At 40.9% G+C, this 21,156-nt stretch overlaps 1 protein-coding gene across 1 annotated transcript in view; it reads left to right on the forward strand.

The window, feature by feature from the left end:
- The first annotated feature begins 2,669 nt into the window (after nt 1–2,669).
- Nucleotides 2,670–21,156, forward strand: part of emilin1b (elastin microfibril interfacer 1b) — a 29,906-nt gene continuing 11,419 nt past the window's right edge. Inside the window, exons 1-2 of the mRNA XM_064331960.1 lie at nt 2,670–3,370; nt 20,581–20,706. Of these exons, the coding sequence (XP_064188030.1) occupies nt 3,198–3,370; nt 20,581–20,706 (299 nt within the window). The 5' untranslated portion in view covers nt 2,670–3,197. The remainder of the gene's footprint in view (nt 3,371–20,580; nt 20,707–21,156) is intronic.

Raw genomic sequence — 21,156 nt, forward strand, 5'->3', positions numbered from 1 at the left:
CTTCTGCTTGACAGGTGAAAATTTAGAAAGATCCACATCAGTGCTTATTATATTTAAGAGCTTGAGCAACATGCTTGAAGAGCGCCTTTTCTTCTTGAGGACAAACATACTCCAGGGCAAGCACCCATGTCGTTTTTCTGCATAGGCAGGACATGGGTTGACAGGTGGCGTGTGCTGGGGGACCAACCCCCCCCCCCATGAAATCTGCGAAAGTGATTTGGCTCATTACTCAACCCGCCCCTGTCAGGGGGAAAGGTCGATTGAGGGCAGGCGCTGGCGGCCGTCTAAACCCAGCCCGGCGTTGTCATCCATCGTCCGCGATCTCCGCTTCTTCGGAGCACGTGCGTGCCGCTCCCTACCCCGCCGTTGACCTCTGACCCTTCGCGTGGCTCCGCCCTCCCGACGCCTCTTTGCCTCCCATCAGGCAGTTCAGCTGTTTTCTCCCAACGCCCTCGGCCTCTGGTCTTTGGTTCGCAGGCTCAGCCTAGCTGTCACGGGCCAAGAGAGGACAGAGGATGTGCATGACACGCATTCCAATGTGATATGCTGCTTACCAGAAATACGCCTAATGATGTGTGTTGTAGTGACACGTGGAAAGGACTATCACATGCACTGGGGGGTGGGGCTTCCCCTACAGACCCCCCAAAGAATATAACAAATACCACTCTGGGCCAAATTAGTGGTAAGGTTCTCTGCTGCAATTATGTGGTGCAAAAGCCTTTTGTACAACAAAACAAACAAACAAGTACAAAGGCATTGGCACTTTTATCTTAATGTATTACATAATGTAGGGCTTTCGCCACATCTAACAATGATCAGAAGTGTTCTTGTTCAATGAATGTGTTGCCATCTGGAATCTGATGCTCACCATGCAGGTGTTGACTGTAATGGCGGCCCAACTGAGCCATAGTGTTGCCGAAGACGGGCTTCTCCCAAATAGACTACAGCAACTCCCTGCTTGCTGGCCTCCCTGCCTCTGCCATCAGACCTCTGCACTCATCCAGAATGCTGATACTCATCTGATCTACAACCTCCACAGACCCAGCTATGTCATCTCCCTTCTCATCTCCCGCTGCCGGCTACCTAGATCAACACGTATCAGATTCAAAACCTTAGCGCTAGCCAATCAAGCAGCTTTTTTGCTTCAAAAGATCAGACCCCATACTCTTGCCAGACCCCTGCATTCTGCTACCGTTGGGAGTCTTGCACCCCCTCCCTGCATGCCTGCGCTTCCAGGTCTCGCCTCCTCTCTGTTCTGGCCCCCTGTGGTGGAATGAGATTCCCACTGCAGACTGAAGGCTCACCTCTTCAGATTACACCATGGCTCCCCTGACCCCCTCTAGATAACCTTTTTTCTCTTTCTTTTTTTTGGATTTCCCTTTGAATAATGTTCACTGCCAAAATAAAAAGTTATTCATGGATATTCATGTACAGCATGAATAACCACCAAAATAAAAGGCTAGGTTTCCCTGCCCAACTGTACATGAAAATGTGAATATAAAGTATTAGTTGCATTTGTGGCTTAGGTGGAGTCACTGACACACATGTCTGTTGCAGTTGTATGGTTTGGGAAGGTAGGCAAGTCCCAGATAATACCAAAATTAACAATACTTTATGCATGCAGTTCAGTGTTCAATGTGATTTTAAAAATCCTAAATGTAACTGAATGGCCTGCCAACCTATTTAATGGTCCTCAAATAAATAATGACAAACTTAAACTTCTAGTGAAATATGTTGGTTATTTCCTTTAGTTTCTACTTTTACATGCATGCACAAATTTCCTAGCAATGGTTAAAAATGAAGTGATTAGACAAAAAAAAATCCAGACATCTAAAAAATAAAGCAAAAAGGAGGGTCAGCTCTGCAAAGGACACCATAAATCCCAACATAAGCGAAATAACAAATACACATAATTAGTCATCCATTTGTCATAGCTGTGTGTATTTTTCCATCAATGCTTGGAATGAATTCATGCTAACACATTACACATTTCAGAGTAATGAAAGCCTCTTTATATAATTTACACATAATCACTTAAATTCACTTTAACTTACATTCTCAAACACAGATTGTTTCGTGTAAAGCAATGACACTGCTCAAAACAATTTTAAGTAAACAAAATGTTTAAGAATAACAATAGAAATGATGTCAGTCGTTATTCTTTATTAAAAATAAAGAACAATACAATTTCTCAAAATAGCCGAGGTCCCTGACTAGCAACAGTAATGCCGACCTATTAAGTTAATCAAATACAGATGCAGCAATGTTATTTGGTTAGAGATCCGGCTGCTCATAAAGAAAAATGTGTGGATGCGAGACAAGAAACATTTCCTAAGAAACCTAAGATGAGAAATACTGAGTGGGTGATCTCCAAAACCGCTTTATCCAATCGCCCTGAACTGTTCTTTCAATCTGACGGAAAGTTTGGCTGACTCATAAATATAAGCGCGCGTGGTCTTAAAACACTGTGAACTGAAATCCATTTCCTTTGAATCAGTGAGCCAGGATTTTCCTTCTTGGGATAAATCGCCCCAACGACCTTTATACGTGCGTATTTTCTCCGAAATGGTAGTGGGTGTGATCCTTTTTCGAGATATGTCATTTGAAGGGGGCTGGGTGCATATACCGGAGGGAGGGGTTGTGGAACGAAAAGAGGGAGGGAGAGGGGGAAATGGACAGAGGAGGGTGGAGAATAGGGATTCAGATGTGCGCTGCAGCGAAAGGAACACCTCTCCTCTATTAGAAAAACTTGCCGCATATGAAAGAAAACTTTTTCCCCCGCACCCGCGCCTGAACAAAAGGGAGACTTGTGTGAATCTCGCCTGGATATATCCCTGAATTTTTCCGACAGCTGTTAGATATGAGTAAAAAACGGATTTAACCTGTTTTAAAGTGAAGACGGGGAACTTGCGTTCACACCCAAGAGTGGTCCTATAAAATGCTCAGGTAGCCTGCTGAAAAGAGAAACAATCAAAGACGCCACCGCTGAGGCAGTGGACATATACCATGGAATGATAATATGAATCTACCCTACTTGCACGGGGCCGAGTGCGTCACCTCTTTTTCACTACGCTCTCCCCTGCTGTTCTTGTGGAACAGGAGCGCATTCAGTTGGGGAGTTTGACCAAAGATCTGCGTAAGAAATCTCAGGCTTGTTTTTCATCATTTTTGGGAGCGCTTTTTTATATTGTATTTTAATGAGTGCTTCATTAGGAATGGCAGGAACTGTTCCGTATTTTCTGCTTGTGGCTTTGACGCTCTCTGAAGGAGGTTGGAGTGGGTCTTATCCACAGCGGTACAATTTGTACGCGGGGCAAGCTCAGTCCCTATCCCAGACGCAGAATGGAGCGAGAGCAGCGAGCCGACACAGGTAATGGCAGTTATTTTCCGTTCTATTTCCTCTACGAACTTCTTATGATTTCAAATGAAATAAAATGAAGTGGTCCTTATTGGCCTGAATATGCATCCATTTGTCCACATGGCTCAATCATATACTGTAATTATAGCGGCATAATTAGTAGCTGGAAGCTTGGGAACGATAATCATAATAATTAGTCTTCTGGGAAGGTACATCGAGTGAAAAGATGTATTCAAACGGCCAGGAGGTACCGTATAGCAGTGACAGAATGTTATATGAAGTAAGACTTTAGTCATCATGGAGCAGGAAGACAATGGTGCACTTTCCAATAACTGGCTTACTATCTACTGTCAGTCCAGACAGTGCTGTTCAGTGTCTTGCCCCTGCTCCTGAGTGTCAGAGGAGAGGAGACAGTGCACGCTTTCCTTGGCGGCAGACACATAGGTGGGGGCGGGGGCCTGGGTTTGATCAGGACAAGGTCTTCTGATCAGGGTTGATTTATATTGGGGAGGAGTGAGGTAACCTACCCCTACCGAGCACCATGCAATACTCTGTTACGGGTTGATTCAGGCCATTTGCTCTCAGCCACATTCACGGTTACCCATAACCTCCCGCAAGGCCTTCAAGTTCTGTATTTCACAACAGAACCGTAACACCTTCTGTGCGTGGTCATTCGGGGAAAGTAAGCAATGAGATTGAGAAACATGAAATACTGGCATGGTTTTCCTGGACGAGGGGTTGGCCAACACTGACATGGGCCCCCCTGGACAATAATGCCTGTTGCACCCTTGAAACTACTGGCTGAGAATTATATTGTTAATTGGAATTGTGCAGCGGTGTGTGAAAATGTGTTTGTAAATGGTGGTAACCCAAAAATCATGATTGATAAAGAGACTGATTAATACTTTATATCGTGGGGCGATTATTCCTTCTTAATAATGCATATGAAAACATTTTTATTTATGTTCAACCACATTGTAAAGTCAAGTGATGCTATTGCAACTGTTAGCCTCTGTTACTTTGGCTTGAGACCGCTGGAAAATGTCTGAAGCCTTGGACATAATCTTCCTGGAATTCTGACACATTTGGATCTCTGTTAGGATCAATGGGTTAAAAAGCTATCGGTTTTAAATGACACTAGGCCCCTCTCCACTGTCGCCTAAGCCATTACCTCTGTGCTGCTCTGTATATTTAAATGAACTTGAAGTGTGATTGAAGTCTTTATGGGAATTTGAGCTTGGTGGAGTCTTGATGTGAGAATTGTACAAACTGTTTGAACTACTGTCAAACCGGGCGTATTTTTGGTGTCCATTCAGCTCAGAATACCTCAAATTGAAAAGGGAAGCTACTGTCAAATCATCTAAAGTCCAAGGCACACAAAGCAGATGGTCAGATTTCTTTTATTATATGGGCATAACAAATGAGAACAGACACACTGGAACCAACGTGCTCTCGTCAGGGTCGAAACTTTTATCATTTGCCAATTACGTTGATGCAAGTGCAATGCTTTTTAGTGGAGATGGGAGGAAGCGTTGCAACCATTTTTACCTTCTCCAGGTAAAAAAAAACCCTACCCCCATAAAATATTGAACACCTGGGCAGCGTTGGTGCTGTCTTCTGAATGACATCAGTAATATACAGTAGGTTTAAGGGTCAGTCAGCTGTTCCTGAATTATGTCACTGATGTAGTTCCGTGTTGGACCACTGCAGAACCCTATAGGGCGCCCAATCCAGTCCATTTTGTGAAGCAGTAAGAAAGGATCTGGCACAAGTGCTTGCTCATCTGTTTGAACCCTTTGTTTTAACAGATGTTAAAAGTATTCCACATGGATTGTGTGTGTGTGAGTGCGTCTGTGTGTGTAAGTGAGAGGGAGACTTTTTTTTGCCTTTATGATCATTTGTTTCAGTCATCTTCGCTCTTCCAGATATTTTTTCAAAATGACAAATGGATAGTTTTTTTTGTCTCATGTCAAATGGAGCAATATGCATTTTAAAGGGAACCCACAGACCTAATCAAATTTAACAAAGAATGTATGAGTGAAAGTGAAACTGAGCAGATTTTATGCTGGGGAAATTCCTTAAGTTTGCAAGCAATAGCTAAAATGTCTTTTCAAGAGTTTCTTTTTTTTTCCTGAGGGCAGCCAAATATTTAAAGGAAAACTCAGATATCAGGCTGCCCACAGGGAAACTGGATGCACTTTAAACCATGAGCATCCAACTTCACATTCTTTGGGTCACATTCTTGCAATTTTGGGGCGAAAACATTCTCTTGATTTTTAGGGCTTAGACAACTTCATGGATTTGATAAATGAAAGAAACAATGCCTAAACATGTTGTCCGAAAGAGCAAACCTACAGCCTTTGAGCCTTATTGTGACATATTTTGATAAATGTGGTTAGTGCTCTTTTTAAAAAAGTATCATTAGTGCTTAACTGATAGCACTTGTAACTGCAGATAATTGAGTTTTTGCTGTAGATTGTAAAATAAACCCGGACAAAAACAAAGAATATACCCTGTGGTGCTGTCCACAGACCCATCGATTGTCTCATGTTGTCTGGCTTATTACTTAGCCTTGAAAAATTGAATGAAAAATGGTCACTGAGCTCCTCGTAATTAAGATTACGGAAGAACAAGTACTGTCAATCATTGGACCTGCCTGGAGAATTGTTCCTCGAGAATCCTATGTGGCCGTTGAGTGCTTTAGTCTTGCAGGCATTCCTGTCATTTTATTTCTTTAAAATGACATTTTTCTATGGATTAGTCATTGTCATTTATGTCATATATTGCAGTGGGAAAACCCTAGTCCATAAGTGCAAGATTCTGCATCTTGTTACATCTTTTAAAAGCCCTTTGGCAGCAAGGTCACTTACATTGTAGATCACTATGTTCAGACACCAACATGAGACCAGACTGAAAATATCTCTGATGATTCAACCTTTGTGAAAGTCAAGCTTTTCAGTCCAATTACCTCAAAGCTAGATTCTTTTCTCTTTTTTTGGTGGAGGGGGGTCTCACCAAGGGTCCAGTGATATTTCGATATGAAGCTCATATTGATATCAGCAATATAACAATTTCACTAATATTGAAATATTGAATATATTGAATACAGCAAAAATATTGTTTCACAACAATCCTTCAATTAAAAACTTGTAAATGAATAATGTTAATGGTACGGTATCGTTCCCAGTCCCAACCTAATGCAATCTTGGTTTCGTTGGCACACATCAGGAACATGTTTTGCACATAGCTAGGTAGCTAGCTTGCTAAATAACTAACCAGCATGCTTGCTTGCCAACAACCAAACTTTTGATCATTTGAAGACTTAAGGTTACTCATGATGGCACGCCTGTAAATTTGCTGTGTTCTGGAAGTATCAGGGATAAATTGATAAAGTGCAATCCAAAGGCCTTTGCAGGGCAAAGGTTGGGGTGGGGGGGCATAATAGTCAATAATAGTAAAAGAATAATCCAGTGAATGTTTACCAAACAATATAGAGGAGAGTGGGGAAATAACTAATGGTTTTCGTACATTTGGCTCAATTCTGAAAATATTAGAGAATAATGGAGAGAGAAATTGTGAGGGAAAGCTGTTACTTAAAGGTACCAAAAGGAGTTTGTTTGGATGTTAGTTCCATCAGTTTATTTTGTGAAGAATGGATGAAAGTAATCTAAGTATTTTCTCTTATCTGATGATGCATTACTTGATTCGGCAGTGGTGGGTGTGGTAATTATGTGGAGCTCAGGAGAAATGCTGACAGGATTTTGTCTTTAAAAAAAAATGCATCTGTATTTGTTTAGTGAGGTTTTGCGATTTTACATGCCTGCATCCTGTTGCAATGATGACACTACATTTTCTTTCCCTGTGTGAAACCATTTTAGAAGATGATCTGAGAAGTCTACAATGTGTGGCTTTTTGCCATAGAATCACTCAGGAGTTCCAAAACTCATGTTCACTCCATAAATAGGGTCAGCATGTGGCTTTACAAGTGATAGTAAAGACAAGCAAAAATAAATGCTTTTATTTATAGAGGGCTTTAGTCCATTCCTTTCAAGGTATGCTCAAGATAAAATTGAAATGAAGCAAAAAGGCAGAAATAAAAAAGCAGTTTTAACAACACAACAGCAAGTTTGAGAAGACAAAGCAGGGCAAGATCAACAACAATCAGGTAAAAAATGAAGGGTATTTAAACTTTGCAATGCAAAGTCATATAAATCTAAAAACGGTTTCAAAAAAGTTGTTTTAAGAGACTGAAAATGGCAACATGGTGCAGCACTGCTGCTTTCTGGAAATGCTTTTCTGGGTCCATGTGCTCTCTGGAGAAGACAACATATTGAGAATGAGATGTTAGTTTTTTCTGGAGAGACTATCTCACGATTCTCACCGATAACGCAAGAGGAAGAGGCCTATTGAAGCAATACAGATTCTAAATTTGTACATATTTTTATATTAAACATAACACATCTTATTTTTAATATGGCACTGGAACCAAACCATCTTTCACATCTTTGCAATTAGAATGTTTTAACCACCCAAGTGCATGTCATCTGGCAGTTCATACATGGAAACAGAAGACTCATTTTTTATTGCCGTATTGAAGTGTTTCCTGTAAAGACAGACAGATTTGGTTCATGCATCAGTCTCGTCATTCTTTTGTTCTCATGCCATGTGGTCAGCATTGAAAGCATTGTCTTCATTTGAAGAATTATCAAAGGAGAGTATGAAGAAAATATCCACTAATGTCAAATTAATCCTTAGACGTGATTGGTTTAGCCGAAGGTACAGTGCCAGGGGTAAGAGAGAGAAAAGTGGTCTTGACCTTTTATCAGGTCCCTCCCTTGATGTAATCGACCTCAGCAATTCCCTAGAAATCTAACTGCCTTTCGAGCAGAGGATGGTCTGATAAACTGAAAAAGGAAGTAACAGTGTTTATCATAGATCTTGGTTCACGTAGTGTATATTGTACACTATCGATGTTCTTACTGCTTTGACCTATCACTTAAAACCATGAAATTTTATTTTATGCACAAGTTTCAAATGTCCTTTTTGAAAATACAGCTGTGTTCATTTTTAAAAGATGTTAGTCATTAGTTAGCTATAGCCATGGCTGACATTGAGGATGACATTTTTAGTTTGTTGCTGGACCGGAGTTTCCCTTGCTTTTATGCAAGCCAAGTTTTCCTTGGAGTCCAATGGCCAAAATTCTGACTAAAATTTGCCAATGACTCCCCTTTTCGATTTGTAGCTTGGATTTGGATGAACAAAGAAGATTGTTTATGTTGTATAGTTTATCTTTTACAAACAGACTGTCGAGTGCTTCCCCCAGAAAATGTTTTAGGGTAGGTGCTAACCAGGGAGTGGGGTTGGGTGGGTGACAGCAACTGAAAAATAGAAGTGCTTTTCATGTGAGGGGGGAAAAAGAGAGGCATGCTAACAAGGAGATACCTTTTTTACAAGCGTAGTTACCCAACATCTGTGCTTTTCACAGCATATGCCAAACTGCTTTCGAACCATGGGATTCCGACCAATACCACTTAGGAGTCTTGTATTTATTATTATGTTCTGATCACATAAATTCTGGAAGGAAATTATTGATCCAGTTGCATGACCAACATTACTAAGTTCACTGCTAACTTTTTTACTCTGTTAGAGGCTATGCCATACAACGTCAGTCACAGCATATGCCTCCAATTCCCATGGTCTCATTGAAGTGATCAGATTTGCACTCTTTTGACATGGTTAGCATCTATCCAGTGTTCTTTGTCGACAGCCTGTTTAATGATGATAGTGATGTTAGTCTCACCACAGAACCTGAAGATGGCATCAAGTTCAGTCAGGGAACTCTTGTTGCAGCAGATCATAGTTGGCCTAAGCACTCACATTCTCACACGTTTTCATAATCAACCAATCACATACATGCAACACATTTTCTCATACACATCCAATCACATGCACACATCACCAATGGATTTTTAAACCAAGAGTCAAAGCCTCCGGTGCTGCTGATTGCCTGCACTGCTTTTGCTTGCTTTACTGCTACTGCACAGATATCGCGCTCACTCTCCACCACCCCAGCACCACCTGTTGGTTGGATCTGCTTCTAGGTACTAGGGGTGTGGTTGGGTGGGTTTTCTGGCCAAACTAAAAAATGCACTTACATATTTATTAAAATATTTAATCTAAATGTGTCAGTTGTCCAGACTGAACTGGAGTTGTGCAAAATGGTAGGAATAACTTTAATAACCATTTTGGGCCACTTGTTTAATTTGACTTATTCTGTGTTCTATGAACTATTGGGCTTCTTCAATATTTTTTTCAGGAACTAACAGCAGTGGAAAATATGTATGTGGGTATTATTTCATCATCTTCAAACCATTCAGTCAACATTTTAATCAACCGTGCGATAGTATTCTGCAGGGACCACATGTGCTGCTAGGTTAGGTACCGGCTTCTATTGCAGTAATTAGGCTTGCAGTTGGTAAGAAAATTAAGTGTTTTTAAAAGACGACAGGTCGTTGTTGCATCGTTAATTTAATTGTGAGCCTACTTTTTTTTATCTTTTATAACGGAATGCAGCAAGTGCCTATTTCAGCATTTTTCCCTTATAGGCCCTGGGTGATTTAGGGGACGTGTATTGCCTCTCCTATAAAGGGCTGAGGGAAACCCTGCTGTCCACACTGGAGTCTGAGGAATGTCAGCACCACAGTTCACTCTATTCATGTGGGTTAAGAAACATGCACTGTATGGAGTCAGCCAACAATAGGGAAAGTTTCATATTTCGTCAGAAATGAGTCATCACTAATATGCTAAGCCTAAAATGATCAAAATAATGTGTGAACTACTAATATCTGCAAATTTTAGAGACAGAAGCTAAACTTGTCATTAAGAAATGTCTGGAAAGGTCTGGAATTGTAGTATGCCCAGTTACAAAACCCCTCAGCCATAGTCAAACTAGGATATACTACTAGAGCGAGAGTAAGCTGAGTACTGCCAAGTGAAAATGAACAGCTCTAGAGTACAGTTTGTCACTGAACCTCATGAACTGAGGCCATGGACCATTCTGTAGTTGGATATGCCAGCATCAATATCACTATGTACCCAAATGCCTAAATGCCTCAGCTGGAACTTGGATGGGAGACACCTTCACTTATACATAAAAGTTTCCCTTTACAGTAAAGCGCTTTGAGATGTGCTTGTGCCTAACATAAGTGTATGTAAACTGGCAAATTATTGCACATAATTGTCGTCAGCTTTAGCTAGGGTTGCCAACTCTCCTGGATTAGCCAAGAGTCTCTCGGAATTTCCTTTGGCCTCCTGGAAGAATTTTTTTTTTTCCATTGGAACAAACAAATTGCAAAAAAATATGAATAATGATGTGAGACATTTGTTTAGTGCTCCCCACACGTGTTACACGGGTAAGTTATTTCCAGAGAAAGCTAACACAAGCCTTTCACAGAACTGCGGTGAATGGACTGTGGACCGTCATAAATCTCCCGGAATTCGTCCGGTGGGAGTTGGCACCCCTGGTTTAAACCCTCAGCCCAGAGCAGAGGCAGTGTTAGACTCAGGTTTGAGGGAGACCAGCAGGAAGGGTCCATTTTGAAGCCTTTTCTTTGACTGTGGCAATACATGGACCCACAATTGGTGTGTCATGGAGTCTCCACATTTCCAAGAGTTTTCTCATTCTGTCCAATTGATTTTATTGTTCATTGCAAAGTTGATAATAAATAACTGTAAATGTAAATGAGCAGCCTGGTTTAGAGGAAACAGACGGTCTGCAGGGTCTGACTCCTCACGGCTGTGGTGACTATGACACACTGTGCAACCGCAGAAGTGCCCTGCGGTCATCATCAGTCCTTCAATGATCAAGACTACCCCACACCTCCTGCCCTAGACAGGAAATTCAAGCTCATGAAGTGGCCCCTCTGTGTTTAAGGCAACTTCCTGTGTTGGCCAGTGCTATGGGGCCAGGCTTGAGGAAGGGGAGGGGGTTATGTGGGTTCAACCAGTTTATATGGCCAAGACTAAACACTTTTGTTATTAAAGGTTCACCAGAAAGTGGTTGTAAAACTGAAAAGAACAATTGTTCAAACAACAATGTGGTTCAAAACAGGGATCAGTTAATATGTTGGTCTTGGATAAATGAAGACTTAGGGTTGCTTCAGAGGTCATTGCATTTTTTAATTTAAATGGAAAACACATGGAATAGTATATACACGTTATTTAGAATGGTCACTGTAATCAAACAGGCAATGATACACAGTGAGACAGCAAAAATATAAATATTATTAGGGTAAATAAAAGATCACTCCCCCCGTTCTTATATTTTTGTCTGCAGAAGATAGATATGTGTTTCAGTTAAACATTGTATAATCAAAGTGTTTAGTCTTGGAACCTTTCTAAGCTGAGAAGTGAGTAGCAGTCATATTTTGCAGTATGCAAGTGTCCATTAGATTCATTTGTATACTGCAGTGTATATGACCGTAGTAAACACCATCAAGACCTGGAAAATAGTTTTGTGCCATTTGCCAAAAGGAGCCGGTTTAAGAGAGATATCTGTTCATCAAGCATTGTCTCAAACACATGTCAGTCATTTTTTAATGTAGAGTTATCTTGTGTGAAAGTCATAAAAAGGCAAAGCAAATAGTATCTGGATGCATTCAGTGGATGGATTCAGCTTTGTATTTAACTAACTGCCTTTCAGTCTGTGGAGTGAAGACATAAGGAACTGTGGGATACGTCAGCCAAGAATACATCTGAGGGAAGTTATTGGCCATGGATGTGAATCTGAATGATAGCAGACATTGTAGGGTCTGATTTTTTGGCACATTAAGCATATACTGTACATCTGTATGCTATTCAGTCGCCTTCTCCTCCAGACATGGTTGTGGCTGACGTGATAAAGGTCCTGAACCAGGCCAGGCTTTGGGAATTGCACTATGGTTTGACCTATTTTGGAGCCTGTTTTAGTGATGAGTGCCGTTCTGGTGTCACAAAGGCAAAAAACTTCTTACTCCTTACTTTTGACGTTCCATTCAATGAAAATGTTCGTTTTTTTACAACAGCTAACAATTTGGCAAGTTAATGTTGGTGATTGCTGAACTGTGCTAAATGTGCCAAAGCTACAAATACTTTAATGTTTTGAAAAAACATTGATCGAATCCCGGTATTTTGCATTGTCCGAACGGCGAGTGCTACATGGTAGTTTGTGGGTACTTATTCATCATAGCATGTCTTAGCACATTAAAAAATGTGTTTTGTAGTCCATTGCAGCCAGCTACCAGTCAGCTAGGGTCGCATGGACCAAGCTGTGGAATTGACAGCAGACTGGTTAAGAGGTCATGACCTTTTGGCAGTGTGCTTACACCCTCCAAACCCACTGGTGGGAGGAACTGGTTCTTTTCTCGTCTAGACTGGGTTGAGTCCCTTCTCTTGCTCCCTCCCCTTCTGCCACAATACTTAAATACATGACATGGGACAGTGGTCTGGCATTCAGCCACTCTACAGCTAAGTGGAAATACGATGTGGAGGAACGAGCGGCCAGGGGAGGCCTGTGGCCCAGCGAGCGCACAGAGCAGTGCAAACCGAGCGCCCCTGAGGGCATTAACGTCAGACCTGTGGCTCTGACCCGTGAGCGCTGGGCGCTCCTCTGGTAGCTGGTTCCGCAGTGACGTGCACACAACAGAATGTTATACACAGTATGTGCTCTCTAACTATGTTGGTCTTGATTTAGCCTTGAATATTTTAACTTTACCATTTTGAGGTAACACATATCCCGCATGGTTCTGGTCTTTTTTATATGTTTTGCACTTAATGTACTAGTTTTGTGCATTAAACAGTTTTATAATTTCTGGATATTGAATCTGCACTGCAGGTCATATGATGCACCTATTTATTGTATTGTACCATTTTTATTGGGTTTAAGGAAATCTTTTACAATGGCTGTGTTGTATCAGTGGTGCTGCTTGAAAAGCAAATTTCCCTCTGGATTATTTATATACAATAAGTTGTATTCAATAATGTTGCTCCATTTTAAAATCTTTTTATAAAACAATTTTTGGCACGTTTGCTAAATATTACTAACAGACTAAGTTTTGAAACTGGAGTATTTGACCCCTCTTAAGAAGGTTTCTAAATAAATATTCCATATATTATTTATTCCAGTACATGTTTAAAGCTTTATGTCAGCTGACACATCACTGAATAAAAACAAACATTTTCTTCCTTGAAAGTGCTTTTCAAACAAGTACAAACAATTTGAACCATATTGAGGTTTCTGAAAAATCTGAATCAGCTTTGTTTTGGTGTTTTTTTTAAGAATCTGCCCTCTCCCAATTTTTTTTTCGTTCTCTCCCCAATTTGGAATTTGACTCTCGTATGACGGAATGAGCCACCTGCATCCCTGCAGTGGAGCATTGCAACCAAAGTGCTTGCACTCCGATTCTGGCTTTCTTGTTTTATTTCGTGGTCAGGCTGCAGTGGTCGGTACACTGTGTTCCTGTCCTCTCTGGGCACGCTAATGACACGGACTCTGGGGACACTGATGGGTGGACACCACGTCCTCCTCTCATTCCACAAATAAACAGTGTGTGATAAAAAGTGGGTGGAGCTGTGACAACGACAGGGGGAGGGGCCGAGGGAATGTCTCCAGTTTCTCACATCATGTGGCCCTGGCTCGTTTAGTGTTCATCGTTCCAACCATTGTCAAATTCAGTGGGAGGATGGAGACCCAGCTAACTAAGACAGGCTAATGTTTTTTGGGGGGTCGTGGAAAGTTGTGAAAATGTGGTGGTCAGTTCCACTCACAAATGACAGCTGCAGCTGCACTACATTGAGATGTTTTAATGGTTTAATGGGCAGATAAAGACCATATCAGAGCCTTCATACCAGCTAAAAGATTTCTTCTGGGCCCGTAATCACATGGGAATTAGTTAAAATTCATTTTTGTTTTTATTATTAAGGCAACACAATGCCTTTAACTGGTTGTTCTCCAATTCAGTGCCCTCTCTGTTTCTCTCTCTTAGGCTACAGAGAATCACAGGGAAACAATCCATCACCAAGAAATCTTGTATCCTCAGGGCACACATAAACATTTTTGAACATCATTTTTAGTTTACAGGAAGATGACTTTCATTCTTACATCTGACTGAAATATACTGCTGTTGAACTAGCTCAATTGCTTCAGTGAATAGAAAGCTATTTAATTTTATGATATAAAAGAAAGTAAGATATGCAAGTCTTCTTAAAGATCAGGTTGGATCAGGTTCAAAGTCCTGACCCTCGCCTACACTGCAGCCAACAGGATGGCCCCCGCCTACTAACAGGACATGATTCAATCCTACACGCCAGCTCGACCACTCCGCTCTGTGGCAGCAGGGCGACTTGCACCCCTGTCATCCAGGTAAATGGTTCTCAATCATCCCTACCACGGAGCTTCTCCACCCTAGCTCCCCAGTGGTGGAATGAACTCCCTGTTCCTCTATGATCCACTCCCTCACTGCCCATCTTCAGCCCTGGTCAGAAGACTCATCTCTTCAGACTATACATGAAATAACTATCACCACTCTGCAGGGCACTCCCAATCTGGGATCATTTTTATCACTTAAATCTCCCTCTTTCATGCCACACATGTACCTCCTGTGCCACTTTCATGTTACATGTACCTCCATCCAGCACTTATGGTACTTTGGATCATTATCTTGAGTTAGTAGAATAGGTTAGGTTAGAGTAATGTTTACTGTGTGAACTGGACTTAATGTGTTCATAGCTATGAATAACTGTTACAAAATGAATATTGTACTTTATCGGATCTGTGTTTTGTAGTTGTTCCAATGACCCTCGGTATGCACTTATTGTGCGTCGCGTTGGATAAAAGTGTCTGTCAAATAAATGCAATGTAATATAATGTAAATGAGGGTTTCTAATAAACAAATTGTTAATGTAATGTAATTGAGATTGTAAAATGACCTGAAAAGAAAGTGTTTAGCAGAAACTTGCTACCGCTGCATGCCATGCATTTCCGATTTGCAAATCCTGCGTAAGCATAACCAGACACTTCCTGTGGGATTGGTCATCTGATAATCATCCCATGCTTCTCTTAAAGTGTATGCCCAAGGGCAGAGCTTCCATTGCCAAAGTATTGTCCTTGGCCATGCCCCTTCATAAATATTCATAAGGAGCCTCAAATTTAACAATTTCAGCTTCAGTGGAAGGGAGAAAGAACTTTAAATGTTAAGAATATGGAGCTCACCATATGATTAGTCTACAGAATCTCAGAAACTGCAAAAAGTGCCTGAATTTGCATCTCAAGAGCCCTGAATCCCCTTTATTTCATGAATTATATCAGTAAATTTCCATTTTTCTCTCAAATTCTTTTGGCTTCTCGGCCTATTGGCTGGATGGAAACCATGTGCTATAGTAATACTGTTGAGTCATTCAAAATGGAAAAATTTTGGGTCTAGATGGTCCAATTTAATGTTCATGTATTCCAAATGTGACGTATCCAATCTCACCTCACCCTGTTGGCTCAAAATGATTTAGAGACTTACTGAAAGCAGGAGTTTTCCCCAGGAGATACAAGTGCCTTGACCAAGTTAACTGACTCCCCTGACTGGCATTCCATGTGATGTCATCAGTGGCCAAAATGTACAAAAAATGGGAAATCCAAGGAGAGGGCAGCTAAACGGGATTAAACAGTGTGACTCTGTTTGCTGTGCATGCTCATTTAAAGCATTCCACCCTAATGGCTGTTTTTTCATATAAGCATCAGTGTAACTCTTTCTTCTCTGGAGGAAGGGGGAGAAGGGCAGGATGAGGTGAGCAGTGGAATGTCTTTTTTTTTTTTTGTAACTGGGAAGTTGACAGAATCATTGGACACTCTTAGTGATGGATCTAAGATCCTCCGGTCATTGAACGCTGATAAAATTGTGAGAAGCCACGTACAAAACCACAAATGATGAAGAGAAAGTTAAAGACAGAAGACAAGAATGAAAAAATTCCAAATAGAGTAAGGCTTCAGGAAGAAGCTCGTAGATACATGCAAATTTATTTAACTTGTTATTATTGGTTTTTTTAAGGCCACTGCTAGCTATTAACACATCTGACAGCTCACATTTCTTAAGCCTAAAATGTGAGATGTTTGTGCAGTGTTTGAATAACATTTGTGCAAGTTGTGCATTAATGTCATTCCTCATACTGTGTATTGTTCGTTCAGTTGGCACTAAAATTAACAAAATTATTTATAAGGGAGGGTGAAAAAATGCAACGTTTGTGTGAGCTCAGCTTCATATTGGGAAGGGTCAGGCTGTGCCATAGGGGATCCTCAACAAAGAGGTCTTCAGAACACACACGCACACACACACAAATATGCATACTGCTAGTGACTTGTGGGGACACACGCACGCACACACAGACGCACGTGCACACCCACATTCAGGCAGACATGCACGCACACATGCACACTCTGTGATATCAGAACAGTTAAGTTACAGTTTCTCCATTGCTGGCATGCAGTTGTGTGCAAGTAGGAGACAAAAGTGCATACTGTTTCAGAGTGGAAATTGTAAGAAATTGAATACTGATGGCAGGATATGAGTGGGGAGACTACAGGAAGAAAGTGTGATATATAAAGAGTCATCCTTTTCTACTTCATCTGAGTCATGTCACCACAACCGCCTTGTTTTTAGCAAACTGAGTTAAGTTTGACTGGGTTTAGTAATTTAACAGTGTAATAGTGCTTATCATTATATTATAATGTACTATTATGCTAGCAAATTGTAGTTTTTTCAGTCTGTTAAATTCAGAAAATTAAAAAGTATTTGTGCATTAAAATGACAGAAAATGTGTAAGTTTGTTCCCTGCTTAGGTTGTATTAACTTCTTTTCACATAGAAAATAAACAGCACATGCAATTTGATCAGGGACTACCAAACCTTTTCCTATCACTATAAAGTGTCTCTGCTTGTATCATCTGCATGCATTAGCTCTCTGTCTAAAATAAATATTCATCAGTTATTTGCAAAAGAATATTTCTAAATGTTAGACTCCTGGTTGCGACGCAATTTGGATCTGTGTTGCCAAGTGTACTGAACATAACTATGGGAGATTTTCAAGGGGCATGGGCAATTTCTGATCCACAGACAAATGGGGGTCCTGTGACCCCTTGTTTGCCATGATAAACATGTGTTAAGTTCTGTGTGTGAAGGAATCCTTCATCCATCTGGACAAATGCAGATTTACAAATATGTTACAAATGGGAGAGCAGCATGAGCAGGAAGCAGAATCCTGCGGCCTAACAGACAGGAAATGTAGGGGTCAGAGGTCGTAAATGCACTAAAACATCCATTGAAAACATTCAGATAGCAAGCCATTTGTGGGGAGAGCCCACTGCTAATGTGTGTTGACATTCACACAGCAGTTTTGTACAGTGTTCCAGCTTCTATGCATACACTTTTTTTCAGTCTGTTCCTTTCAAGGTAATTACCACCAAGGTTGGGGTAGTTTGGGCAGGGCTTACTTTATGAACAGAATGATATGAAATTACTGTTTTCTGTTCAAGAAAACACAGAAGGAGCACCCTGTCTTTAAATCAGCTGCGTCTCATCAAAGGCTATCAGGAAAGAGAGTAGCAGGAGAACAGAGAATGCTGTGACTGTTTTCAGTCATGGTAATCGCTTTGGCCTTATTGTGTCAACGGGATCCAGGATACTTTCAGTTTGGTAAATATATGCAGTAGTGATTTTTGTTCTTTATAAAGACTGCATCCTTTGAAATGGCAGAATTTTAAACTATGAGCTGTGAATAATTGGCTTTTCTCTGTAGGAATGTATGGTTTGTCTCACTATTTAGATTATTTCACTAAAAGCACTATAGGTTGCTTAGTTTCCTGTTGCCTTTTGAAAGTAGCTTCCAAAGTGTGGGCTTCAAACATGCACATTCTGCACATTTGAAAGGACCATAACACAAATGAAATGACGGAGATACACTGAGGAATTGTAAGCTCTGGAGCTTCCTCTTCAGAGTGCCGTCACACCTTAAAGGCTGTAGATCCCTTCAGAGGGATCAAATGACATGGTGAGTGTAGCCATGGTGCTGGATGATGAGCAGACCAAAACAGACTATGAATTAGCCAGTTGGTATATTACTTAGAAGGGGCAAGAAAATAATTATTAGTAAAAATGTAAATATAAGTAAATAAGCCAATCAAATAAGTGATTTTATTTGACTAAGTAGAGTAAAACCAAATGGTTTATGGAAAAAAAAGTCAGAATAGGGTGTCAAATAAAACACAGGCAGCATAATTTGGAATGCTGTGAGGGTCCAAGACATGCAGCTATATCCATCTTGCAGGCTATGCCTATATACCTGTAGATGGCCTCGTGAAGGTAACGAGCACCAGCTGTGCTGATTACCTGTCAACCACAGCTGTGCACTCCTGTGTGTGAGGCTACTCCTGTTTACCCATATGTTTTACTCAAACGATTTTTCAATTACATTCCTCCACAGTCAGCACCCTTACATATAGCACAACTAATCCAGACCCCAAATAAATCAGTTGTCACAGAAACATTCTCAATGGTATTTAGCGTGCAGCCAGTGCTGCGGTCACTTTTGGACTCTAGCGTAGTCCCAAAGGGGGTTTTTGCCTCCTTCCCTGTGGCTGTAATCATAAGTTATGTTCTTTTGCAAGTTCTTTTGTCACTGGTCCATTTCCATTTGTATGTAAATGTGATGTTCTTCTGTGCATCCCAGGAGCCTATTTAAGGGGTTAAGGACTCAGTGTTTCCCCCATATTATGAAATAAAGACTAACTGATTGATACCCGAATAAAGTCCATTGCCATATTCTTTAACCCTATATTGCATCTGTATATTACCAGGCAGCTAAATTTGTCTCCCTGTTGTGTGAATGTAATGTGGATGCAGTTGACAAAGGGAGTTTTGTCAACTGAATTCTTTTCAAACTGCTATTAGAACTGAATAGCTCGGGTCAAAGTGTGAAAGGGGCTTTCAACTCTAACTCTTCAGTACTGACTTGACAAGGGCGACACAAAGCCAGTGTACAGTGGTGACTTCTGTGGACCATGCCATCTCTGCATACATAACATGGTCCTGTTATTACGATAATTTCAGAATGTGTGTTCCTGGGTGGTTTCCTCAGAAAGTATTAGGAAAAGAAAGAGCCTTTTAGAGGGAGACCCGAATTACCTCATGAATGAAATTTGGCACAAAAAGTCGGTATTGCGAGCGAATGAAAGTAATGAATACTGGCCACTGAAGAAGGGAAGCATGTACGCTTTGCTTTGTCTGAGAGAAGCTCCTGTCTCTGTCTTCTGCATTGAGAATCAGTAGATGAGAATGAAAGGGCACACTAACCCAACCTGAAAGCATCTGTGAAGTGTGTATCCTCCATGACCAATGTTTTAGGAATGTGGATCGCCAATAGCTTTGAGAAAGTGGGGCCCACAGGCTCTGAGCCTTCTTACGATGTGGTCAAATAAAGAAAGAAAGAAAGTGTCAAAATAAAAACAATGAAAACTGTGGCTAGAGACCAGTTCTTTGCACTTGCTCATCTCCTGTGACTGCTCCCTGTATCACCAGAAAAAGCTTCCCTTACTCATGCTGTACCACAGAAACCTTCCATTCAGCAACACAATTCCTTCCTCATGCTGTGGTATAATTAAATTTGGCAGATCTGCTCTGTCTAGAAAAAGGTGCTCATTTTTGTCAACAAAAGCATGGCCAAGACTAACCAGAGCTGAGCTTCACTTACTCGTGCTGTATACATAAGAGCTATGGATTTGTCTCATTAAAAATTTGTCCAGCACCGAATGAGATGACATTAGGCTGCTGGTGTTGGGAACAGTTTTTGGGCTTATTTGAAGAAATTTCAGTCAGAGACATTGTTCTGTAGACTATCCACTTCAAACCTGAAGTGGAATGGTTTTCAACCTAGAGGCTGGGCCTTTTTTTGATAGCAGTCATGGCTTAGCAAATATATCATCACTGAAATGTGAAACCAGAAGCTTCTGTCTTTTACCAGAGCTGGAGTAAAGACAAAACAGACTTTTCTTTCATGTGACCACAATCAAACTTATCATTATGTTTATAGTTACCCATATTATTACTATATATATATAGTGTGTGTGAGTGTGTGTTCATTTTTACACGTTGACATATGGGGAATGGGGAAACATTGGGTGAATTTTGTCCTTTTCTCTTTCTGTAGAAACTGGTGTGCATATGTGGTGACACGGACGGTGAGCTGTGTGGTGGAGGATGGGGTAGAGACCTATGTGAAGCCAGACTACCAGCCCTGCTCCTGGGGGCAGGTGCAATGTCCCCGCGTGGTGACGTGAGTATGCCACACTGACACTACCTATAAATGTATGCAAAGAACTCAGCGTGTTTGGTGGTTCATCCTGCTAGGACCCTGGCCTGTGTACCACAATATTTTTATACAATTTTTTTTTTTTTTTTTAAATAAAGAACAGTTTGGCAAGTTATGCAATCATCAAGAGACACCTGTCAGTTTTCATACATCCTAGTGATTAATTTAAGTGCCATTGATAAAGGCAAAAAGACAAAGAGAAATGAAAAAGAAGGGGAAAAGCTGGTTACAATCACACTTCAACTTACTTCTCTCTTCCAAATATGCATTTAGTATTATCTTTGTGAAGTAGTTTTGTTAATGAAGGTAACCCCCAAGGCTCTCTTCAGCTGGCGAACAATCATAGCTATTGAGACGTCTTAGAGACGTTTGAGCCAATAAGTAGGGTTAGTTTGTCTTGGAATGTTTAACTGT

This window comes from Anguilla rostrata, chromosome 1 (genome assembly GCF_018555375.3).
Source record: "Anguilla rostrata isolate EN2019 chromosome 1, ASM1855537v3, whole genome shotgun sequence".
Lineage (NCBI taxonomy): Eukaryota > Metazoa > Chordata > Actinopteri > Anguilliformes > Anguillidae > Anguilla > Anguilla rostrata.